The sequence below is a fragment of the Condylura cristata genome, unplaced genomic scaffold, assembly GCF_000260355.1.
Source record: "Condylura cristata isolate star-nosed mole 26May11 unplaced genomic scaffold, ConCri1.0 scaffold00028, whole genome shotgun sequence".
Classification (NCBI taxonomy): domain Eukaryota; kingdom Metazoa; phylum Chordata; class Mammalia; order Eulipotyphla; family Talpidae; genus Condylura; species Condylura cristata.
Window position 1 is genome coordinate 1,512,676 of NW_004567129.1, and position 22,611 is coordinate 1,535,286.

At 36.2% G+C, this 22,611-nt stretch overlaps 1 protein-coding gene across 3 annotated transcripts in view; it reads left to right on the top strand.

Moving 5' to 3' along the window:
• The window catches only part of PHKB (phosphorylase kinase, beta), a 199,894-nt gene that overhangs the window by 148,465 nt on the left and 28,818 nt on the right, over positions 1-22,611 (top strand). For all 3 annotated transcript variants that reach the window (XM_004690319.2, XM_012730657.1, XM_012730656.1), the window contains 8 exons: positions 2,409-2,492; positions 3,105-3,209; positions 4,517-4,599; positions 4,763-4,853; positions 18,822-18,883; positions 18,968-19,130; positions 20,305-20,386; positions 22,223-22,280. In XM_004690319.2, the coding sequence (XP_004690376.1) occupies positions 2,409-2,492; positions 3,105-3,209; positions 4,517-4,599; positions 4,763-4,853; positions 18,822-18,883; positions 18,968-19,130; positions 20,305-20,386; positions 22,223-22,280 (728 nt within the window). The remainder of the gene's footprint in view (positions 1-2,408; positions 2,493-3,104; positions 3,210-4,516; positions 4,600-4,762; positions 4,854-18,821; positions 18,884-18,967; positions 19,131-20,304; positions 20,387-22,222; positions 22,281-22,611) is intronic.

Sequence of the window (22,611 nt, forward strand, 5' to 3'; positions counted from 1 at the left end):
CAGGCAGGACCTTATGCACTGGCAATGAAACTAAACCCTGGGAGTCAGGTCACCCAGAACACCAGCTCTTCCAAGGCCCATAAACCTTCTAAACCAAAGATAGAACTCTTCCCACCTCACCCACCAATAAAGAAGTAACACTGGATGCAGAGATTCTTAGAGTAGGTGACACTTTAAAATTGCATCAAGATGTGAATGATGAAAAGCTATTTTTTATGGTAGAGGAGTTGTAAATTAGATCAAGAAGGAACTGAAGATCTATCAGACAAAGAGAAGAGGCAGGTGGGGTGAAGGAAATCTAAGGTTCCAGTGCTGCTCTGCTCACTGGGGCACAGTGGTGTTTGCAACACTTTCGTGGTCTTGCGAAAGCTTCAGAGATAGTAACGAAGGTGGCTATTCTGTGATCAAATTGCTCTCGAAGCAAATAAATGTGATTCTGACTTTTGTACATAATTTTTATTAGCAACTGTGTTTTGGTAGGCAAGACTATAACTTTAGTAGGCAACAGGCAAGATTTGGAAGAACAGCACAATTCCAGATGACTTGAATGTGTCATTTCATTCTTTCATTCCTCAGCAAATACCTGCCCAGTCAGACTATTGTGTGGGGCCCTCATGTAAAATGACTCTGTCCATGTTCTCAGTGAGAACATGGCATGACAGAAAAAATAGTTGCTATCCACTTTAAGACGTGCCAAGGTGGTGTTTACGGGAGGTGCTATGGAATTGCAGATGTGGTGGGAAGCATTCTCTTAGAGTGAGGAAAAGACGCGTCACAGAACCCGTCTTATTTTACATCCGGCTGTTTTAAAGATGGTGTTAACAAATGGTTTTCAGTGTGAGTGTATGGTATGGTTAAAAAGATATTTGTGACCAAGAGTCCACCCGTGCACTTGTCAAGATGGCAGACACATCTTATTTTGTACATGTGTTTTTCAAAGACTCAAGAACACCTTCCCTCTGCCCCTCAGAGAGGATGTGATGAGAAACAGCTGAGCTTTTGGTACATGCAGTTAATGACAGTGGTATGACTTGCCTCACTGGGGATCTGAGTGTAGCGCCAATCCTGAATAAGTACTTTGGGGCCATTTGGTTATTACTGCTTTCAGTGCATTGAGCAGTGTCAATGTTTTCAACGGGGGGCAATATTGTCTGTATTCTGAAATGAAGGAAACAATTTCGTCCCGTCTACTTTATTTTCATAGACTTGTTGTGCCTCGACTCAGAAAATTAAGGAAAATCCTTTTACTGTAATAGAGTAATAATTAAAAGAAACCAACTGAGGTCAGTATACTTTATATGGTAGATTAATATGATCATATGTCTAAAAGAAGAAGTCTAAAATAGCTTAAGCATGCATTTGTTTCTGAAAAATTGAAACTATTTAAGGGAAAGGGGGCTCCATCTAGTGTTGTGCACTATAGTTTCAATGCAGCAGTGCGACTTCATGCTTATAAAGCCCTTGTCCTGGCCAGCGGACTTTGTCTAAAGTCATCGCTGTTCCAGAATCAATATTCACAATACATGTTGCTTTTCAGTTGCTGCCTCATTTATCAAGTATTTCCTGAGTACCAGCTATATGTTAGACACAGAGCCAACTCAGGGGGTGTTGTTCTAGGAAAATACAATGCAGGAGGAAAAAGAAACATCAGAGCTAATTCTGCCATAGTTGTGTATGCCATAGCAGAACAAGCAGAGGGTGCTGGTAGTGACATTAATTTTTTTTATACCATGAGGCTGGTATTTGAAATCAATTCAAATCACAATCAGTAGATTGTATAGAAACTATTTTACATTTAGGAAAATTTAGGTTAGATTCTACTTCTCATCAAGTATAGAAATAAATTCCAGAAAGATTAAGGATTTAAATATGTTTTGTGATTTAAATATAAAATCCCTGGGAGAACAGTTTATAACCTTTAAGAGGGGTAATCTGTTCTTAGACCAATACTGGTGTCGAAGGCCATTAAGGAAACATACACAGGTCTCAGAATAACTGAAGAAACTCAACGGGCACCTCCAGCCCCTTTGAATTTCCTAGTACTCCACTGTTTGGGTGCTGAGCCGCAGGCTGTCGTGACGTCTGGCCAGCTGCGCAGGCATTCTCACACTGCATAACAGGGCTGCAGAAGGGGCAAGCTGGCTTCTTCTGCGCGGTGAGTATAGCCGAGAGACTTGTGTGCGTGTCTAGTTCTAGACGACTGTCCTATAGATCTGCAGGCGCTAGCATTGATCCAAAATTTAAGTTGACTTCATTGCTCATTTACTTTTATCCAAGTTTCTTGTTGAGTAGTTTCCCTGGCCTTTGGAAACACTAGAAATTAGCCGAGCAACCGTGGGGCAGCAATAAAAGCAAAAGAGGAAAAGCAGATTCCTCCCTGATCTGCTTTACAAATTTGTGTTTTACAGGCTTATTTCCATCTGGGTATCAATGAAAAGTTGGGGCTCTCCGGAAGGCCAGACAGACCCATTGGCTGCCTTGGGACATCAAAGGTGCTCATGAAATTCCCATGTAGGGCTGTGTTCAGACTGAACTGCCATGACTTGCTATGCATCCTTGTTCACCTTGCATTATATTCTGGGGCTAATTACCAGAATTATTATTTTCTATAAATCCTATTTGTTTCTCATGATATTATAGTCATCTGAAAATGATTAAGAATCTCACTGCTGTATTATTTCTAAGTGGTGTAAGATACCTGATTATAACTATTTACTCATCATAATAAAGGTGGGTTACTTTAAGTTTATTAGCATATTGATTATAATGTTTCAATCAAGGAGCTAAAACTGCTTAATATTAAGAAAGTTTATATGGAAATGGTGCGTGAATAAATTGTTGGTGGGAATTCTGTGGGGACTACATCTGAAAAAAGAAAGCAAATATTGTACAGAAATGAACAATGATGTAAAAACTATGTAAATAAATAAATCATATATTTTTTAAACTATTAAGAAAGTTTCAAGTTTTACAAAGTGTCATTTCATTATCTTATTTAGAAATAAATTTCATTTCTTATTTTTATTAGAACTTATTTTACTATACCTTTGCTATTTTTCCTTTGGTCTGTTTTATATTTATTTTCATAAAATCATCCCTTACAGATTTATCGCATTCTCGGAAAGACTGTGGTTTGTTACCCAATCATCTTTGATTTAAGTGACTTCTACATGTCTCAAGATGTTTTGCTGCTGATAGATGACATAAAGGTAGCTTCTGATCACCTTTTTATTGAGATTCGATGACTTTTTTTTAATGTTTTGTCATGTTATGAAGTGAGTACTCGTAAGTGTCTAGAACACTTGCATAATACATGTAAAACATGAAAGTCTGGGGCCTCCCTGGTGGTGCAAGGGGTTAAGTCTCAGAGCTATAAAGCTATCACCAGCCACTGTGGCATCAATTTGATCATCAGGCAGGTAGCTGACCCACATGGCAGCAGACCTCTCCTGTCTTACCTGTTGCTCCCCTCAGGAGAGCATTTCAGTCAATCTGCCTGTTCTGTTCCCCACTCTGTCTCTGGTGAATCCTCTTACCCCTGCACCTCTGGCCTATACCCTAGTTCTGGTATGCATAAACAAACAAACAAAAAATCTTTGCTAAAAAAGAAAACATGAAAATCAAACAAGATCTGTGTAACTTTAAATTACTTGTAGTATTAGAATAATAGATGGACTCTTAAATAAAATTGTGTAACTTTGCCTGTTCCACCTTTCTACAAGTGAAATGGATAGCTATAGGTGATGAAAGCAGAAAGAAAACTGTTTTGGAAACCATGTTCATCACAGTAATAGTTGATCTCTTCTAGAAAAATGTCAAGAAAAATGTCAACCACCTTATAATGCCCAGTCAGTCACAGTCTCCTTCACACCCTTTTCCAACTGAAGTGAACTTAGAGTCATGATCTAGAGCAAGAAATTTACAGTGTATTGTGTTTGTTAAAGTCTTAGCTCCACTTAGCTCACTAATTATATAATCTTTGGCTTTTTTGAGAATTAAATGTACTAATATATGTAAAACTCTCAAAATAATGCCTGGAAAGTAGTGAGGTATTTACATGTCTTTGATATGATGATGATTATGATTATATAAAGAACAATGGCTGCATTTCTGATTGTTTCCATACATTCAGTTCAATCTCTTCTACTTCTGTAATAATAAATCCACAGTAATATGGAATGAGAACTAATCTTCTAGATGATCAATCACCTTAGGTTGATTTGTTCCATCTCTGAGGCCATTCTCAAACTATATTCGTTAGATTACCAAAATAAGCCTTAGACAGGTGTGACCTGACCTGATTACATTCAAGAACAACGTTGTTGAAATCTAAATAGTTTCTAGCTTAAGTTGTATGTATTCATATTTGCACACATATGCATCTTAGAACATTTCTAACTCTAAATAGTCTATACCATCCAAGATTTGAGTGTGCATTTTCTTGATAGATCAGTTTTGTTGACTTTTTGGCATCAGATACTGTACCATTATTCCTACCTAATTCTTGTTTTGATAGAATGCACTACAGTTCATTAAACAATATTGGAAAATGCATGGACGTCCACTTTTCCTTGTTCTCATTCGGGAAGACAATATAAGGTAGGTTGAACACTGACATTTTGAAGCCTTTGGAAGGCAAGGCCTCCCTGTATTGTTTTTCTCCCTCTTAGTGTTGTGGCAGACTGCTCTGCATATGTAGATTAGATTACTCCTTTTTTATTCTGTTGTTTATATGTACATTTCCTTTGTTTATATTTTTTAGAGGCAGTCGATTTAATCCTATATTAGATATGCTGGCAGCTTTTAAAAAAGGAGTTGTTGGAGGAGTCAAAGTTCATGTTGATCGTCTACAGGTAGTGTTCTGAACTTTAATGTGTTTTTGTTTTTAGGATGATTCACAGATATAGATGTGTTTATTAATGTATGTTCAATTTAAGGATTTTGTCTTAAGATTTTGTTTTGTACCTATCGTCCCATTATTCCCATGTCACTAGTTTATCTGATTCCCTTAAATCTGATGCTTTAACTATTACAATGATGTCACAGCTAGAATCTAGACTTTAATAACTCATCTCTAACTTCAGTTTTGCATATGTGGGAATCAGAGAGCAGAGTAGTGAAATGACCACGATAAACTCTTGGGCTTCTACGTAAAGGTAAAAGTCTCCAGGTCCAGTGCTCTTCTCCCTGTTTCACAGAAATAACTAATCTGAGATAATCCTTATTCCCTCAGAAAACTGCAACATCTAAATAACAGAAGCTCTATGTGATTTTCTATTAATTATAATGGCCAGGCCATTCAAGCTCATTGTTCTTTAGTGTGTACAAATCAACTACTATGTTCTGAACTTTGTGAGCTTCTGCCTTTCTGCTCATGCTGTGTCCTCTGCTTATGTCCTCTGCTTACAATCAACCTGCTTCATGTCCAAGATCTCTGGACTTTGAAGTCTTAGCAAACTTTAAAGTCTAGTTCTTAAAGACCAGAAATCACACTTGATATGTAAAGGACTATGTCTACCACTTTGTTCCTAGTCTTATGGTTCTATTTAATTCCTTATTTGGTTCTCTGTGGTCATTCCTCTTTTTGGTTTAAACCTTACAGCTACTTTTAATATTTCTTGGAGGGTTGGCTTACTGGATGCAAACTATCTAGATTGTAGTCTATCATAAAGAAAAGTAAATATAAAAGACAAAAATGAAACATTTCAAGTATTAACTGACATCATGAGTAAAGGAAATATAAAAATCACAGGAATCCTAGGAGCAGAAGAGAAAGAAAAAGTTATGAAAAGCTATTTAAAGAAATTATGGGGAAAAATCTCCCCAACTTGAAGAAAATGGACATAAAAATATAAGAATCAGAGACCTCCCTGGTGGTTAAAGGGGTTAAGCCTCAGTGCTATGAAGCTATCAGCAGCCATTGTAGCATGAGTTCAATCCCTAGCCAGGAAAATAACCTACATACATAGCAGACCTCTCCTGTTAGATTTAAACCAAAGAAAGGAATGAACAGAGAGAACCAAATAAGGAATTAAATAGAACCACAAGACTAGGAACAAAATGGTAGTCATAGACCTTTACATATCAAGCGTCACTCTAACATCAGTGAACTGAGCTTACCAATAAAAAGACACAGAGGAAAGGAAACAGAATCCAACCTTCTGCTAATTCCAGGAAACACAATTGAATACCAAAAATTAAAATAAACTGATGGCAAAGGGATAGAAAACAATTCTGCAAGCAAATGATACACAAATGAAGACAAATACGGCCATACTTGTAGCAGACAAAATAGACTTTCTGCTAAAAGTTCATGAAAGACAGTGATGAACACTTATCAAGTTATCAAGAGAGGCATACAAAGGGATGACATAATCAATCTATACTCCCCAAATTAAGGAACACCAAAACACATCAGACAATTACTATCAAATCTGAAAATAGACATTGGAGAAAATACATATGTGGTTGATGACTTCAACACCCCACTGTCACCAGTCATTGAGACAGAAAATAGGTAAGGATATAATCATCCTAAACAAAAAACTAGACCACATGGGTCTTATAGACATTTACAAGGAACAACACTCCCAAAAGGCTGAATACACATTTTTCTTAAGTGCACATGGATCATTTTCTAGGATTGATGACATACTGGATCACCAGATGAACATCAACAATATAAAGATTGAAATCATGCCAGCTATCTTCTCTGACTATGAAGGCACTGTACTGCAGCTATCAAAAGAAAACAAAGAAATAATTTAGTACATGGAGACTGAACAATGAACTACTAAATAGCCATGGGATTAATGAATATATCAAAGAAGAAATCAAAACAGCCTCAAGAGAACTGATGAGGACACAACTTTTCAGAACACATAGGAGCAAGAGCAGCATTAAAAAACCAGAAAGAGGCCCTCCCTGGTGGCGCAGCGGGTTAAGGCACAGCACTGAGAATCTAAAGCCGCTTCCGCATGAGTTCGATTCCCGCCTGCCCCAGAGGTGACCACATGGCGTGGCAGACCTCTCCTGACCCGCCCGCTGCTCCCCTCAGCAGTGTACTTCGTCGATCTGCCTGTTCTACTCCCCGCTCTGTCTCTGGTGAATCCTCTCACCCTCCGCATCTCTGGCCTGTACCCCAGTTCTGTATGAATAAATAAATAAATCTTTAAAAAAAAAAAAAAAAAAAAACAGAAAGAGCCCAAATAAACCACCTTGTCTTAAGTTCCTTATCTTAAGGAACTTAAAAAAATAAAAAAAAAAAGACTAAAAGTCCAAAAGCTGGTAGAAGGAAGAAGTAATAAAAACTAGATCACAAATAAAATAACTAGAAATAAAACTGGTTCTTTGAAAAAATCAACAAAGCAGATAAACTCCCAGAGAAAAAGAGGGAGGTAATTCAAATAAATAGATTCCAAAATAAAAGGAGAGAAGTTATAACAGACACTATATAAATTTAGTAGATAAAAAATTGTTACTATGAATATTTATATGCAAAAAACTCAACAACCTAGACAAAATGGACAGATTCTTAAAAGTTATACAATCATCCAACACTGAATAGGGCAGAAATAGAAAACCTGAGCAATCACAAGCACGGAAATTAAATTTAATCAAAGCTCTGTCAAAAAACAAAAGTTCAGAACCAGATGGCTTCACAAGTGAGTTCTGCCAAAGCTTGAAAGGCAAACTAATATCTACTCTGCTCAAACTTTTTAAAAAAATCAAGAGAGAGGGAATTGTTCCAAATACATTTTATGAGGCCAACATCACACTAATACCAAAGCCCAAGACAACATTGAAAAAGAAAACTATAGGCCAAAATCAGATGCAAAATTCCTTGATAAAATCTTAGCAAACCAACCCAGTGATGCATTGAAAAGATTATACCCCATGATAAAGAGGGATATATAACACAAAGATGGTTCAAGATCTGGAAACAAAACAATGTAATATATAGCATCAACAAAAAGAAAAATAAAAACCATGGTCATTTCAAGAGATGTCAGGAAAACATTCAATAAGATTCAACATCCATTTATTATGAAGACACTTGAAAAACAACAATCTTTGTTTTTAACCGAATAAAAGCCTTAATGACAAACCCACAGCTAGTATTATTCTCAATGGGGAAAAACTGAAATCCTTTACACAAATATCTGGTACAAGACAAGGATATCCATTCTCAGCACGGCTATTCGACATACTATTGGAAGTCCTAGGTAGAGCAATTAGGCAAGAGAAAGACATAAAAAGAATCTAAACTGGGAAAGCAAAAGTACAATATCATCTACAGATAATAATGATAACAGACTTAGAGAACTCAAAGACTCCACAGAAAAACCAGTTGAAACAATAAACCATTAAAATGTTAGGTTACAACATCATAACACAAAAATCAGTCGCCTTCCTGTATACAAATAATGAACTAGAAGAAGAAATTAAGAAATCATCCCATTTATCACGCAAAAAAATTAAAAATTAGGAATAAATGTAACAAAGGAGCTAAAAGACCTATACAAGGAAATCTATATAATATTGTTAAAAGATGCAAATAAATGAAAAGATATTCCCTGTTCATGGGTAGGAAGAATCAACATTGTCAAAATGGCCATCCTACCCAAAGCAATCTCTAGATTTAGTGCAATCTCACTGCATCCTACCAAGAACTGGAGCAAAGATTACTGAAATTCATGTGGAACCACAAAAGACCCCAAATAGCCAAAGTTCTCCTAAGAAACAAGGAGGAAAATAGAGGTATTTTTTGTTATTCTGGTTTAACCCACAGCGAGATGCCACCTCAGGCCTGTGAGAATTGCTCATCTTAAACAAACAACAGCAAGTACAAGTGAGGGTGTAGCGAAAAAGGAACCCTATTGCACAGTTGGTTAAAAGACTAAAAATGAATCTGCCATAAGACCCAGCAATCCCTCTCCTAGGTGTCTATCCAGATAAATACAAAACTCATTCAAAATGAAACCTGCATTCCCATGTTTATGGGAACACTGTTATCCAAGCCTAAAAGCCCCAGAACAGACAAGTGGATCATGAAGATGTGTCATATGTATTACGATGGAATTCAACTTAGCAATCAAAAGCTCAGGCCATTTGTGGCAACATGGATGGAACTAGAAATCATCATTCTAAGTGAAGTGAGCCAAAAGGAGAAAGATAAATATAGGATGTGTTCAATTATATGTGGACTATGGAGAAATCAAACAAGTGATCCAATGAAAACAAACTCTATGACAAACCTTGAAAGCAGACCAGGGATCTCAGTCTCAGGAGGGGAGGGATAGAGTGTAGGAGAAGGGGAGAGGGCACGGCAGTGGTGGGGAGACAGTGGTGACTGTGGTGGAGGACTGTGGGTGCTTTGGTGGCAGGAAATCTTTGGTGACGATGCCTGAGGGGAGAAATACTGTATTGTGAAAAAATAAGCACAGTTGTTAAACAAAAAAAAAAAATAGGTCATAGTCTATCATGAATTTAAATGGATCATTTCTTAACAAATTTATGATCATTGTATAGTCATTCACATAGAAGGTAGTCCAGACTGAGTAAAGAGAGGAGTCTATGTGGTGGTTTATGTGTTTACATTCTTGATTGAATTTTATCTCAGTTTTGAAATCTTTTTCCACTTATTTTCTGTTGCTTTGTCTTTTTGTAGTGCTTCCTGGGGGCATTTCTTTTATATTTATCATGCAATTTATCTACTGAGCTTTGTAGTTTGCCTATCTTATTTTTAGTGTTTTAAAGTACCCTATTCTTATTTTCTAGATGATGTATTTTGTCTTTGAGAAAAGAATAAATTTTGATAATTCCTCTCTGTATTATCTCTTGAAGATTTCTGTTTAAGGGGCTGCCTTTCACATTTATAAGATTTCTGGTAATCTTTATCATCTATTCATGTTTAAGAGTGAAGGAGTATAAAGCTTAAGGAAGCTGTGTGTTTGGGAACCAGGATTCTCATAATGTTGAATTCACTTACAACGTGGTCTGGGGACAAGGACACTTTTTGTTATCTGGAGGGTATTTTCCCCTGGTATCTTCAGATTCTGCAGAAAATAAACATTTAACTTCCTAATTAAGGGACATCATTTTGCTCATGACCTCAGAGCAAGGTGGTAGGAGGGGACTTCAGGGCAGTGCCTCTGTGCTCTGTGTAGTACCTGGCTTAGCCATTGTTCATCTTTGTATTTCCTGCTCTCTTCTGTGTTTTATATCCTTAAACACAGTCTTTAATCAGGAAATAATTATCTGTTCATCTTATAAAACTAAAACTCTGGTGATGGCACATGGGTGATTTGGTGATGGGGAAGCCCAAAGGGATTGCCACTGAGATGGAAAAATGCACAAAATGGTGTAAAAATAAACTATCATATATAAACTAAAAAAAAAAAACCTGGAACTCTAAACACATTAAATAAAATACCTTCTCCTATTTCCCTCACCCCAACCTATGTCTTCTCCTTAATACAGTCAATGAAAATGGCACCCAGGACTTTTCTTGCATTTTATTTTAAACCCTTTCAAACTTCCTCAGCCTGTGGTCCAGTTTCCCTCCCTGGCTCCAATACCCAGGACAGGCCTCCAAGCAGCTCCTCTCAGCCCTGTTTCCCACTCCCCACATAAACTGCTTACTTTCAAGTCTCTGATTGTAATTGCATTTTTTTTTTTGCCACTATCGCTGTTATTCTATTCTAGAGTTGTCTTTTTCTTTTTCCCTTCTCTCTAAGTCACACTTTAATTGGATAGCGTAGGTCAGTGTGCTCTCTTTAGTGAAGTCTCTTGGACTGGAATTAATTTCTCTTTCCACTGTGCTTTGGGATTTTGCTTGGACTAGCGCTAGCTTGTATTTTAGTCGTAGCTAGTTTCTTCTGTCTGCTTCTCTGTGTGGATTGTAAACTCACGCCAGCTAAACTATTCATCTCTACCTTCCCAGAGTACTTTGCGTGCTACTATTCTCTGTCAAAAATAGGTAAATATTGATTCAACAAATATTTATTGAGCTGCCTCTCTAGACACTAGGGATAAAAATATCTCATGGAGCTTATTCTAGTGGGAAGTCAAATTTAGCACAAAGCAAGATAGGGATATAGAATGTTTGGATAGGATATTTAGTTGGAAAGGATATGATGGGTTATAATTGAGTATCACTGAGTATCTTTTTTGAGTATTATATTCCATTTCACACATATAACAATGTGAAATTAATTACGAAATATTAATAACAAATTAGGCATAAATATATATTTATAAGCATCGATATAAATACATAAAACAAAACTTAGCAGTTTTGTTAGCAATTTAGCTGACAGTTGAATTTTCTTTTAATCAAAGCTCTAGAGACTACTAATAGAATTTAACATTTCTCTGTTAACTCAAATTAAATATTTACTTTATGAGCTGAATTAGCATATTAGGGTAGTTAGGCTAATAAAAATAGAAAACATTAAATCAAAATTATTTTGTTATGTTCTCAGTATTAACTGTTAGCTTTGAAAATTAATAATTTCGGACTCTTTCTTACATACCCACCATTATAATCAAGTACCAAATCCATGTTTTGCTCTACCCTCACATTAAATCCAGAATCAAACCACTTTCTATCATTTCCTCACTAACCTGATGGTCCAAGCTACTATCATTTTCGCCAAAGTATTTGCAGTCATCTACCAAATTTCTTCTAACCCTGTCTGGTAATAAGACAATTAAATTATGTATCTAGAGCCTCCAATGACCTGTCTCACCCAAAATGAAACCCAAAGTTTTTCCAGAGGTTTCTGTGCTACCCTTGATGAGATCCCCTTCTGTGGCCTCAGTTCTATCATTCTCCCCTTCTCCCTTCTCCTACTTAACCACTCACTACTCTGAAACACACCAAGCATGTTCCTGCCACTGGACCTTTTTACTCATTGCTTCCTCAGTACATTCTACCTTAGATCCATAGTGTTGATTTCAATTTTTTCCCTCAGTTTCTGCTTCCAGAAACTATCAGAGATGTCTTCTCTGATATAAAATTAGCCTGTCTTCTAATCCACTTTCCAGGTAATCTCCATCTTCTACCTTCTTACTTTTTTTTTTTTTTTTTTTTGGTAAATTTTGACAATTTACTAGGCAGCATAAACCTCAACACAATACATCAACATGACTTCATGCATTTAGAGGGCAAATATTTCTTGGTTAAGAGGAAAATTATATGGATGACTTTTATGTGAAATATAAAGCAACTTTCTAGTGAAATATTTAATTTAGAATTCTGGACCTTCATTAAAGTCTGATGTTAATCTTATCATGGTGCCGTTAGAGGTTATCTGCCCTCAAAAGGACTCCCGTCCTTGCCAACTTCAATATTCTTTCTTTGTTTTTAATTCTTGAAAACTTATTTACTAAATGGCTTGCTTTACTTAGGTATGCTAAGTTTTCTTTAGCTTCCTGGACTTGTATCTTTATCCCCATCTCTAAATTCAGAAAGTTTTCCTTCATTATCTGTATACATACATCTTGTACTTCTTTTTCTCTCTCTTCTCCTTCTGCTACTCCCATTAATCATATGTCTCTTTTCTCATAGAAACAGTTAATTCTCACAATATTTCTTCATTTTTAAACATTATTTCATCTTCAGTTGTGCTTTCTTATTCTTCTGTGTGGTCTATTTTATTTCTAATACATTCTCCTGAGTATTTTAATCTCCTATATTTCTATTTTTTAAATCCTGCAACTCCATTTTATCCTATTTAGAGTCTCATGGTCTTTCTTCAGTTCATTAATTTTATTTCTGAAGACTTTCATTTTTCTGAATTTTCTTCCATCTCCTTGAATTTGTTCATCATCCCTAATTTAAACTCTGCGGCTGATAAGAAAAGCTCGTCCTCTAAATTTTTGTAATTGGGCTCTGAAGGATTGTTCTCTCTCTGTGGAAGTATTGTTGTCAATACTTGTGGGGCTTTACTTGTAAAAACTCTATTCAATATAGTGTGAAATACTTTAGTGTTCAAGCTGTCGAAGTCTGGTTTCTATTGTTTAAAGATCATCACTCTTGTTTCTATCTACTGGATTGTTTTGCTGACCTGTCTTCCTCTGTTATGCTACTTGAGGATCTACATGTAGTGGATCCTGGTCCCCATTGTAGTTTTCTGACTGTCAGTCAGGTTCCCACAGCTGGTTGCCGGAGATTGGGGGGAACTTCTCTCAAGAAACACTAAAAACCAGGAGAGAATGGAATGATGTGTTCCAAATATGTAAAGATAAAAAAAAAATGCCAACCAAGAATACTTTATCCTGCAAGGCTTTCCTTCAAATACAAGGGGTAAATAAACACCTATCTAGACATAGAGAAACTTAAGGAGTTTATAAACATTAATCCACATCTCTAGAAGACACTAAAAATTGCTCTTACATCCAAACCAAAAAGAAGAAATCACCAAAAAAACTGAACAAAGAAAACAATGAAATTTAAAAATTAAAAAATTAGCATTGCATCATATATTAATAATCACTATAAATATAAATGGACAAAACACACCAAATAAAAGACCCAGATTATCTGGTCAGATCAAGAAACAGAACCAGCCTTTGCTGATTTCAGGAGACAGACCTAAACTCCAAAACAAATACAGGCTTGAAGTAAGGAATGGGAAAAAATTCTACAAGCAAACAGGACTCAAAGAAAGATTGGGATAGGTTTAAAGTTTAAAAAGGTAATTAAGAGACATGGAGGAACACTGTATTCATTATTAAGGGAATAGTACATCAAGAACACATAATAATTATCAAAATATACTCACCAAATAAAGGAGCACCAAAATATATAAAGCAGCTGCTATTAACTCAAAAGACAGATATAGGAAAAAACCTATGTATTGGGGACCTCATACCCGACTTTCACTAATGGACAGATCAACTCAACAGCAAACAGGGATAGAGTAGCATTAAATAAGAATTCGAACACAAGGGCCTAGTAAACAGCTCCAGGGCACTGCTCCCCCCCAAGAGCTGAATACATATTCTTTTCTAACGTACATGGGACATTCCCTATCTTGGGTCACAAAACAAATATCAACAAATTCAAAAAGATCAAATTCATACTTAGTATCTTCTGGGATCATAAAAGTATCAAACTAGAAATCAGCCATCAAAAGAAAACAGGGAAATCCTATAAAATGTGGAGATTGAACAATTTATTATTGAAAGATCTCTGGGTTAAAGAAGAAATCAGAAGGAAATTGAAAAATACATCAAAACAAATGATAACAATGACACAACTCTCCAAAACTTATGGTATTCAGCAAACACAATACTATGAGAGAAATATATAGCAATACAGATCACATCAAGAAACAGCTTAGGCCCTCCAGGGTGGCGCAGCACGGAGAATCTAAAGCCGCTTCCGCATGAGTTCGACTCCCGCCTGCCCCGGAGGTGACCACATGGTGTGGCAGACCTCTCCTGACCCACCCGCTGCTCCCCTCAGCAATGTACTTCGTCGATCTGCCTGTTCTGTTCCCCACTCTGTCTCTGGTGAAGCCTCTCACCGCCCCTGAGCCTCTGGCCTGTACCCCAGTTCTGTATGCACAAATAAATAAATCTTAAAAAAAAAAAAAAAGAAACAGCTTAAATAAATCTTCTCTCATCAGTCTTTTAAAAATGAGATAAAGAACAATAAACTAATCCAAAAGTTAGCAGAATCGAGATAATAAAATGTAAGCAGAAATAAATGAAATAGAAAAAGATAGTTAAAAAGATCAACAAAACCAAAAACTGGTTCTTCAAACAAATTAAACAAAATAGGCAAAACTTTAGCAAGGCTCATTAAGAAAATAAGAGAGAAAATCCAAATAAATAGGATCAAAAACAAAAGAGGAAAAAATACAACCAACACAGCAAAAATTTAGAGGATTGTTAGAGCTACTGTGTATGAATATTTGTACACTAATATTTTCAACAACTTAGAAGAGATGAAAAAATTCCTAGAATTATATAACTATCCAATACTAAATATGGAATAAATAGAAATCCTGAGGACACCAATCACAAGCAAGGAAATTGAAATGACAGTCAAAACTCTCCCCCTAAAAACAAAAGTTCAGAACCAGATGGCTTCATGAATGAATATTACTAAATCTTCAAGATGAGATAACACTTATGCTACACAAAATTTAAAAAAGGAGTACTCCCAAGCACATTCTGCCACATTATTCTAATACCAAAACCAAATAAACATGAAAAAAATACTTCAGTCCCATCTTCCTAATGAACACAGATGCAGAAATCCACAAAAAACTTAGCAGAATGAACCCAACACTAAAAGGCTCATACAACATGACCAAGTGGGATTTATACCAGGGATTTATACAAAGATGGTGCAGCATACAAAAGCCAGTCAATACAATTCACCACATCAGCAAAAAGAAAGATGAAAATCATATCACATCAGTAGATGCTGAAATAGCATTTGTTAAAATTCAGCATTTATTTATAATGAAACCCTTAAAAAACTGGGGATAAATGGAACACAGCTTAACTTAATAAAAGCCATACATGACAAACCTGCAGCTAGCATCATTTTCAATTATTGAAAACTAAAAGCCTTTCCATGAAGATCTGGTCAAAGACAAGAATGTCCACTCTCACCCCTGCTCTTCAATATTACATTCGATATCCTAGCTAGAGCTCTCAGTCAAGAGAAAGGCATTAAAGGAAATTTGGAAAGAAGTAAAACTACTGTTATTTGCAGATGGCTTAACAATATACATTGAGAACCATAGTCCCCATAAGGAAAAAAAAATAAAGAAAACTAATAAATACAATAAAACAGTTCATCAAAGTGGCAGGTTACACAATCAATACACAAAAATTAATTGCCTTCCTATATGCAAGCAGTGAACTAGAAGAGAAAGAAATTAAAGCCACTTCATTTACAATCACATCAAATAATTTAAATACATAGGAATGAATCTAACAAAGAAGGTGAAAGACCCATATGAGGAAAACTATGAATCATTGTTAAAGGAAATAGTAGAAAGCACAAAGAAATGGAAAAACATTCCCTGCTCATGGATTGGAAGATTGAGCAGTGCACATGAAAAAATGCTCATTGTCACTTATCTTCAGGGAGATGCAAATCAAAACCACAGTGAGCTACATCTCACACCAGTGAGTTGGTTAACATTAAAATGAAGAGAAACAAGTGCTGGTAATACTGTGGTGAAAAGGGAACCCTCTTACACTGTTGGTGGGATAGTGTGCTGATCCCACCCTCATGGAAATCAGTATGGAAGTTTCTTAAAAAGACTAAAGATCCATGGGAAGAGTGCATTGAACTGTGGTGATGGTACACTGGTGAACTGGTGGTGGGAAGCCCATGGGGATTACAACTGAGATGGGAAAAGGCACAAAATGAAGAATGATGTAAAAAGAATAAAAAATATAATAATAATAATAATAAAAAGACTAAAGACCAATCTGCCAGATGACCAGATCCACTGCTAGGTATCTACCCAGTAAACACAAAAACAGCAATTTGAAAAGAAACTTTCACCCCTGTGTTCATAGCAGCATTACATAGTCAAGATATGCAAACAACATAAGTACTCCCAAGTAGATGAGTAGATCAAGAAGATGTGGTACATGGGCACAATAAATATTCAACATTTAAAAATGATAAACTTACATGTTTTCTGCAATATGGATGGAGTTGGAAGAGAGAATGCTAAGTGAAATAAGTGAGGAGTAAGATAATACAGATGGTGTCACTGAGGTGTGGAAGGTGGAGGAACCAAACTAAGAACCAGAGAAGGATGATATTTAAAAGCTAACTTTGAAGGCTGACTATGGACTTGAAGCTGCCAAAGAGGGTATTGGAGGAGCATTGGATCAGAGAGAAAAGGAAGCACAGAGGACTCGGGTGGTGGACTGTGGATGGCTAGTGGCAGTGTGCCTATGCTGGCATTACTCGATAGAGAGAGTCCTAATGCTACTACAGCTCAAAGGATAAATGACTTTGAAAAATGGCTGAACTTTCTCAGTTTGCTGGAATCTACATTCTCTCAGTAGAACTTGTACTGACCACAGGGACCCAGTTTTTTCTAGGGTGCTACATTATTCATTCTGTCACAACTAACATCTGAATTGAACAAAGCTAGATTCATGACATGCAGTGCTGCTCCAGTACTGCCAGCTCCAATAAATGCAAAGGCAGGATCACGCTAGGTTGCTTCTTGGGCTGGCTGAGGATCTAGCAGAGTATGTTTGTGGGAAAGGCCTCAAGCCAGGAAAGAGAGGAGAACAAATCCTGAAGACCTTGGACAAGGTTACGGTCTTCCTTTCCCATTTCTACCTTGAACTTCTCATTGTCTGAGTTAACACATGATTTGCTTGGTGTTTGTCTATTTCCTTAAGGTCTGTATCATTAAGGTCAATTTCAGGTGGGCAAGGATTTAGGTGTATTTCATTCAGATGACATCCTTAATGTCTACATAGTGCCTAATATCTGATAGGTGTCAATAAATATTTGTCAAACAAACCAGTTGATTAAACCGCCAGCTATGAAGATGTAAGACTGCATCTTAGGCAGTATCACACAGTGAACTTATATTATGCTCAATACTGCTTTCTGCCCAGCAAAGACTCTGAATGCTGGTCCACATAAAAATATGCGTGTCAGTTGGAGTTTTGACTTTCTTTACTCAGATTGCACAGGTTGCCTTCTTCGTCAGGTTATGTAGCCCCTGTGCCAGTTGTATTGGCTATTTGCCCCTGATCTACGTTGTTACAAGTTTCCACTAGTGAAGGCAGCACGACTCTGGCTGTTTAGCCAAAAAGAACAACATTCCCAGTGTCCTGTTGCTTTGTATCTGAAATGTGCAGTGAGAAAAAGAGGAAGTTATGCATGAAAGATAGTTTTGATTGAAGAATTGCCTTTTAAAATCATAATTTATGACTTTTATGCAATCAGTTGTTTAGCTGACAGTTCATCAGGTAATTGTAAGTCACATATGTTGCTAAAAATCACTGTGGGTTACCATTCGTCATCATTTATATTATTCAGCACAAACCACTGCAAACAATAACTATGCTTGTAGATTTTAATTTCATTTAGTTTGCTTAACCTATGATTAGGTACTATTAGAAGGTACAATTGCCAAATACTGGTTGCAGGAATGTAGAGGCCTGGATAGTTATTACCTTCTTGATCCTGAAAGCCAGAGACTTGGTAGTCTGTCTCCCATTAGTGTACAGTACTGAATATATTGTAGTAGGAGAATCCCAGTATAATTTCATACTGTCTTTCCCCCCCAAAAAAAAAAACTTTAGTATAGCATGTTGTTTTATATTTCAAAACATTTTTATACATTTTAACAGGTACTGAATTTTATTTCCAACTTCGAAGTAAATGTTCATAATTCCAATAACAGGAAGAAAATATAGTTCATCTCAGACTGATTTTCCCCCTGATGGTTCATTTCCAGTTTCATTTTCTGGAAGTTTTCAAGAACAACATTGAATCACTATACTTATAAACACTTGTAGCTTCATGAGCATGTTCTATTTCAGGGGAAAATACATTCTATTTATAGTCAGAAAACCTATCTTATTTAGAATGCTGTATCTCAGAATCATGTTCAGCATAGTAAGCCAATATTACCTCAATTAAAAGAATTACTTGAGTTTTATGTATTCACTAAATAAATTCTTTTTTGAAGTATTATGTATTTATACATGTACATATACATGTACATATACATCTGCATGTATGTAGATCAGAAGGGTATGGCTTGATGAACTGAAATGATGTCAATGTTTTCACCACATTTCAGACACTGATCTCTGGAGCTGTAGTAGAACAACTTGACTTCCTACGAATCAGTGACACGGAAGAGTGAGTCCCTTTGGGTGATTATAATGTTTCCTGAGGTTACATTATAAGTGCAGGAAATTTGAAACTTTTTCTTTTAATTTCTAGAGTTCCAGAATTTAAGAGTTTTGAAGAGCTAAACCTTCCCAAACATTCAAAAGTCAAACGACAAAGCAGCACCCCCAATGCTCCTGAACTGGAACAGCAGCCGGATATCGTGGCTGCAGAGTGGAAAAACAAACCCACCCATGAAATTCTTCAAAAATTGAACGTGAGGAAAATTTCCATAGTCCGTGAGTGAGGTTGGCAGAGCAGAGCCTCTAAGGGGCAAGTTTTGTTTTGTCCTCTCAGAAAAAGTAGCAAGTAACCTGGAAAGAGCAGCCTGTCTATGTGGTATGGACCTAACAGGTTGTTCTCGTGGCCTGACATCATCAGGGAAACCTGAAAAAGATTACTCAAGAGGGGATAAGTTGAGTTGTCATGAATATAAAGGTATTGTATGGGCCATGAAATAAATCAAGACAATTGCCCTTAGGATGTCTGGATCCTCTGTCACGATCTCTTTTCCCCAAACAAACTTCTCTTCTGCCTCCTATTTTTGGTCTAATGCTTGCTTTAGTCTTCCAGTCACTGAAGAACCAATCACATGATCACATGCATATTAATGTTATGTTAGCAATCTATGGTTTTATGTTCCCAAAGATTACTTGTATTTTTATGGAAGTAAGTGAGGGTAGAGTGTAGTACTTGTCCAGGAAAATTCTTATGGTGGAACTATAAGCAGTGTGATATATCACTGGATCATACAAACGTGAGCATAACCTGACAGACATCATTAGTCCTTATAATTGATCGGCATCCATAGATCTATACAAGCATTTGATATAGTAGGCGTAAACCACACAGCATTGTGCCCTAATATATAGACATATGTAACACATTCTATATGTCTATAAATCTATAAATATATGTCTGTAAATCTTTATCTGTTTCTCTCTTTCCCTATCCTACTCCCTCTCTCTCTCCCTCCTTACATCCATCTTTTCTTTATAGTAGGTTGATAGCAATATGGTCTCCCACTTAAGAATATTATGTCAGGAAGACAGTGGTTAAATGACTTGGCCAAATCTAACAAAGAATAACACTTAAGTATAAATGTTTGTAAGATAATATAGTTCCTATCCATTATTTATTTTGTTCCTTGAAATTTTGATTAAATCCTACTACCCCAGGAAGTCAACCTATCTAACATATAAGTCTCCAGTTTTTTCAATCCAGTCATATAATGTCATCTTATGCTTGGTAGTATATCAGTAATGTTTTGCCTTTCCTCAGTTCCATAGCAGAATATTTTCTCCTTCCATCCTGTGGTTTCATGAATACCTACCCCCTGAGGTAACCTTGCCATAGTTTATTCCAGTTACTTGTAACAATTTGTATTTCAGGACTGCAGTTGTCTGGCTAGCCAAGCCATCTTGCTGGGTATACTGCTCAAAAGAGAAGGCCCCAACTTCATCACAAAGGAAGGTAAGCATGTAAGTCTAAGAAAAGATTTTAAATAAGACCACTTTATGCTTGAACATATATCAAATATGCATAATGAATATCCACTAAGATGTTATAAGTTATTTTCTCCTCAATTAAACCTTTTTTTTTCTTACTTTTAAGTGGAAGATGTTTGTTCGCACCCCCTAGAGTGGAATAGACTGATGTATGAACTGCTAAATTGCTCTCATGCAGTGATACTTAATTGTTTCTCTTATTGTCTAAATGGTATTGGAGCCTGGATTCTCCCTATGACTGTTAACCTCTGATGACTCCATAGTTGTTTACTAACAGTTCCTGTTTCCAGTTTTACTTTCTAGAAATTTTCAAGAACAATATTGAATCATTATACCTATAAAGATTAGCTCTATCATGACCTGCAGCAGCCATTTGGAATGAAAGATGGCACTTAATAAAACTGCTGTAAAGAAAGCCGACAAACATTAAGTCATTTCAAATCATGTCCATGTCCGTTTTGCTTTAAGGATGAAAGCCAATTTTTCCTGAAGTCCACACTTTTAACTTGAGTTACTGCGATGAGGAAACTTTGAATTTTACATCAAGGTCTGCTTCTGGTGTTTCATAGTATAGAATAATGCAGAATACATTTCAAGTACCTGATATCTTGCTACTCAAAGTTTTTGGCTCATCTGAAAATCCTCTGTCTAGGGGATATGATGATTACTTAGGAATAGAAATTGAGTCAGTAAACAGCAGTGTAATTAATAAGACTTGTAGCTTTGCTATGAACGATACTTCATTGTTTATTCAATTGAGATCTACTTTTTGCATTATTGTAGCTGACAGCCTACCTTCTTGAGTATTAAACAGATAAGTTGAGTAGTCCTAATTTTCTTAGCTGGTTCAAAAGCAGAACTTTAGGTAAATTTCAATTAGAATCCATCATCATCTAATAGTCTTGAAAGTGTAAGTACAAGCAGAATCCTAATTATATTGAGGGTATTTATTGAATTTTATACCTCAAAACAATGGTATTTTTTAATAAAATAGACCTTTTATTAAGAGCCTAGAATTCAGAATGGTTATTTTAGTAGTTCTTTCAAATAAAATGTATATAAAATACTCTCTAATGAAAATAATGAAGCAGTTATTTTAAACAACTTTTATAAATTTGGGAGTAATACACATCTTCTACTTAGATGCTTGAAAAAGACTATATCTGTAAAACCTTATGACACATTATAAATCATAAGTACCTACAGAATCTGAAAATAATTTCATCCAGTTTGTTATAAAGTAAAGGTGAAACTATAAAAATCTTGTTCTTTTCCCTTGTTTGCTTTTGGTTGCTCTGTCCAGTCCCATGGTTAGTTTATGGACAAGCCAGTCATGTGGCATGACTGCAGGTAAACTGGGACTGAAGACTGTAGCCCAGTGGTGACTTTGAAGCAGTAGTATTTGTTGGAATGATCACATGCTTCAGTCTCAGTAAAGCTTTGATGAACAAATAAGTGAATACGCAGAGTACACGGTATGTGTTCATGTGCTATGTTGTTTTACTTTCTACAGTAAATTAAAATAACTAACTTATTTTTAATTAGATAATACATTTCAAGAAGTAACAGTACTCACCAAGGTCATATATTCAAAGTAAATAGCCCTAAGGGCTGGCAAATCATGCGACATGCTTGGGCTGTATCGTTAAGTATGTCAGGTAGTGCAGAACACTAATGGATGAGTGTATCAATTCTAAATGGAAAATTGACACCGTTGTTTTTTTTGTTTTTTAAGGATCATAAATGTTATACATTTAATTAAAAACTTACTTCAACAAAGACTTTATTATCCAATGTCTAGGTACCATATCTGATCACATTGAGAGAGTCTATAGAAGAGCTGGCAGCAAAAAGCTTTGGTTCGTATTGGTGTCCTTGTCACTGTGTTTTATTTTTTATTTTGTCATATTCAATAGCAATAGACTAATCTGAAAGATTTATCCTTATTTTACTTCTAAACTTTGAGGTTACAGTACCATGGTGGTCTACTGCTAAGTCTCTGCCTATATTCCATTGTACCATGGTTCTCCCTAGATATTAAAAGGAGGCCTGATAGTAAAGCCCTCCACAGGACTAGAACCTGGAAGTATCCGCTGAAATTATGTGGGAATGACTGCTTCCCCCTGCCCCCACCTCCTCTGCCCCATGACTGCTTCCCCCTGCCCCCACCTCCTCTGCCCCATGACTGCT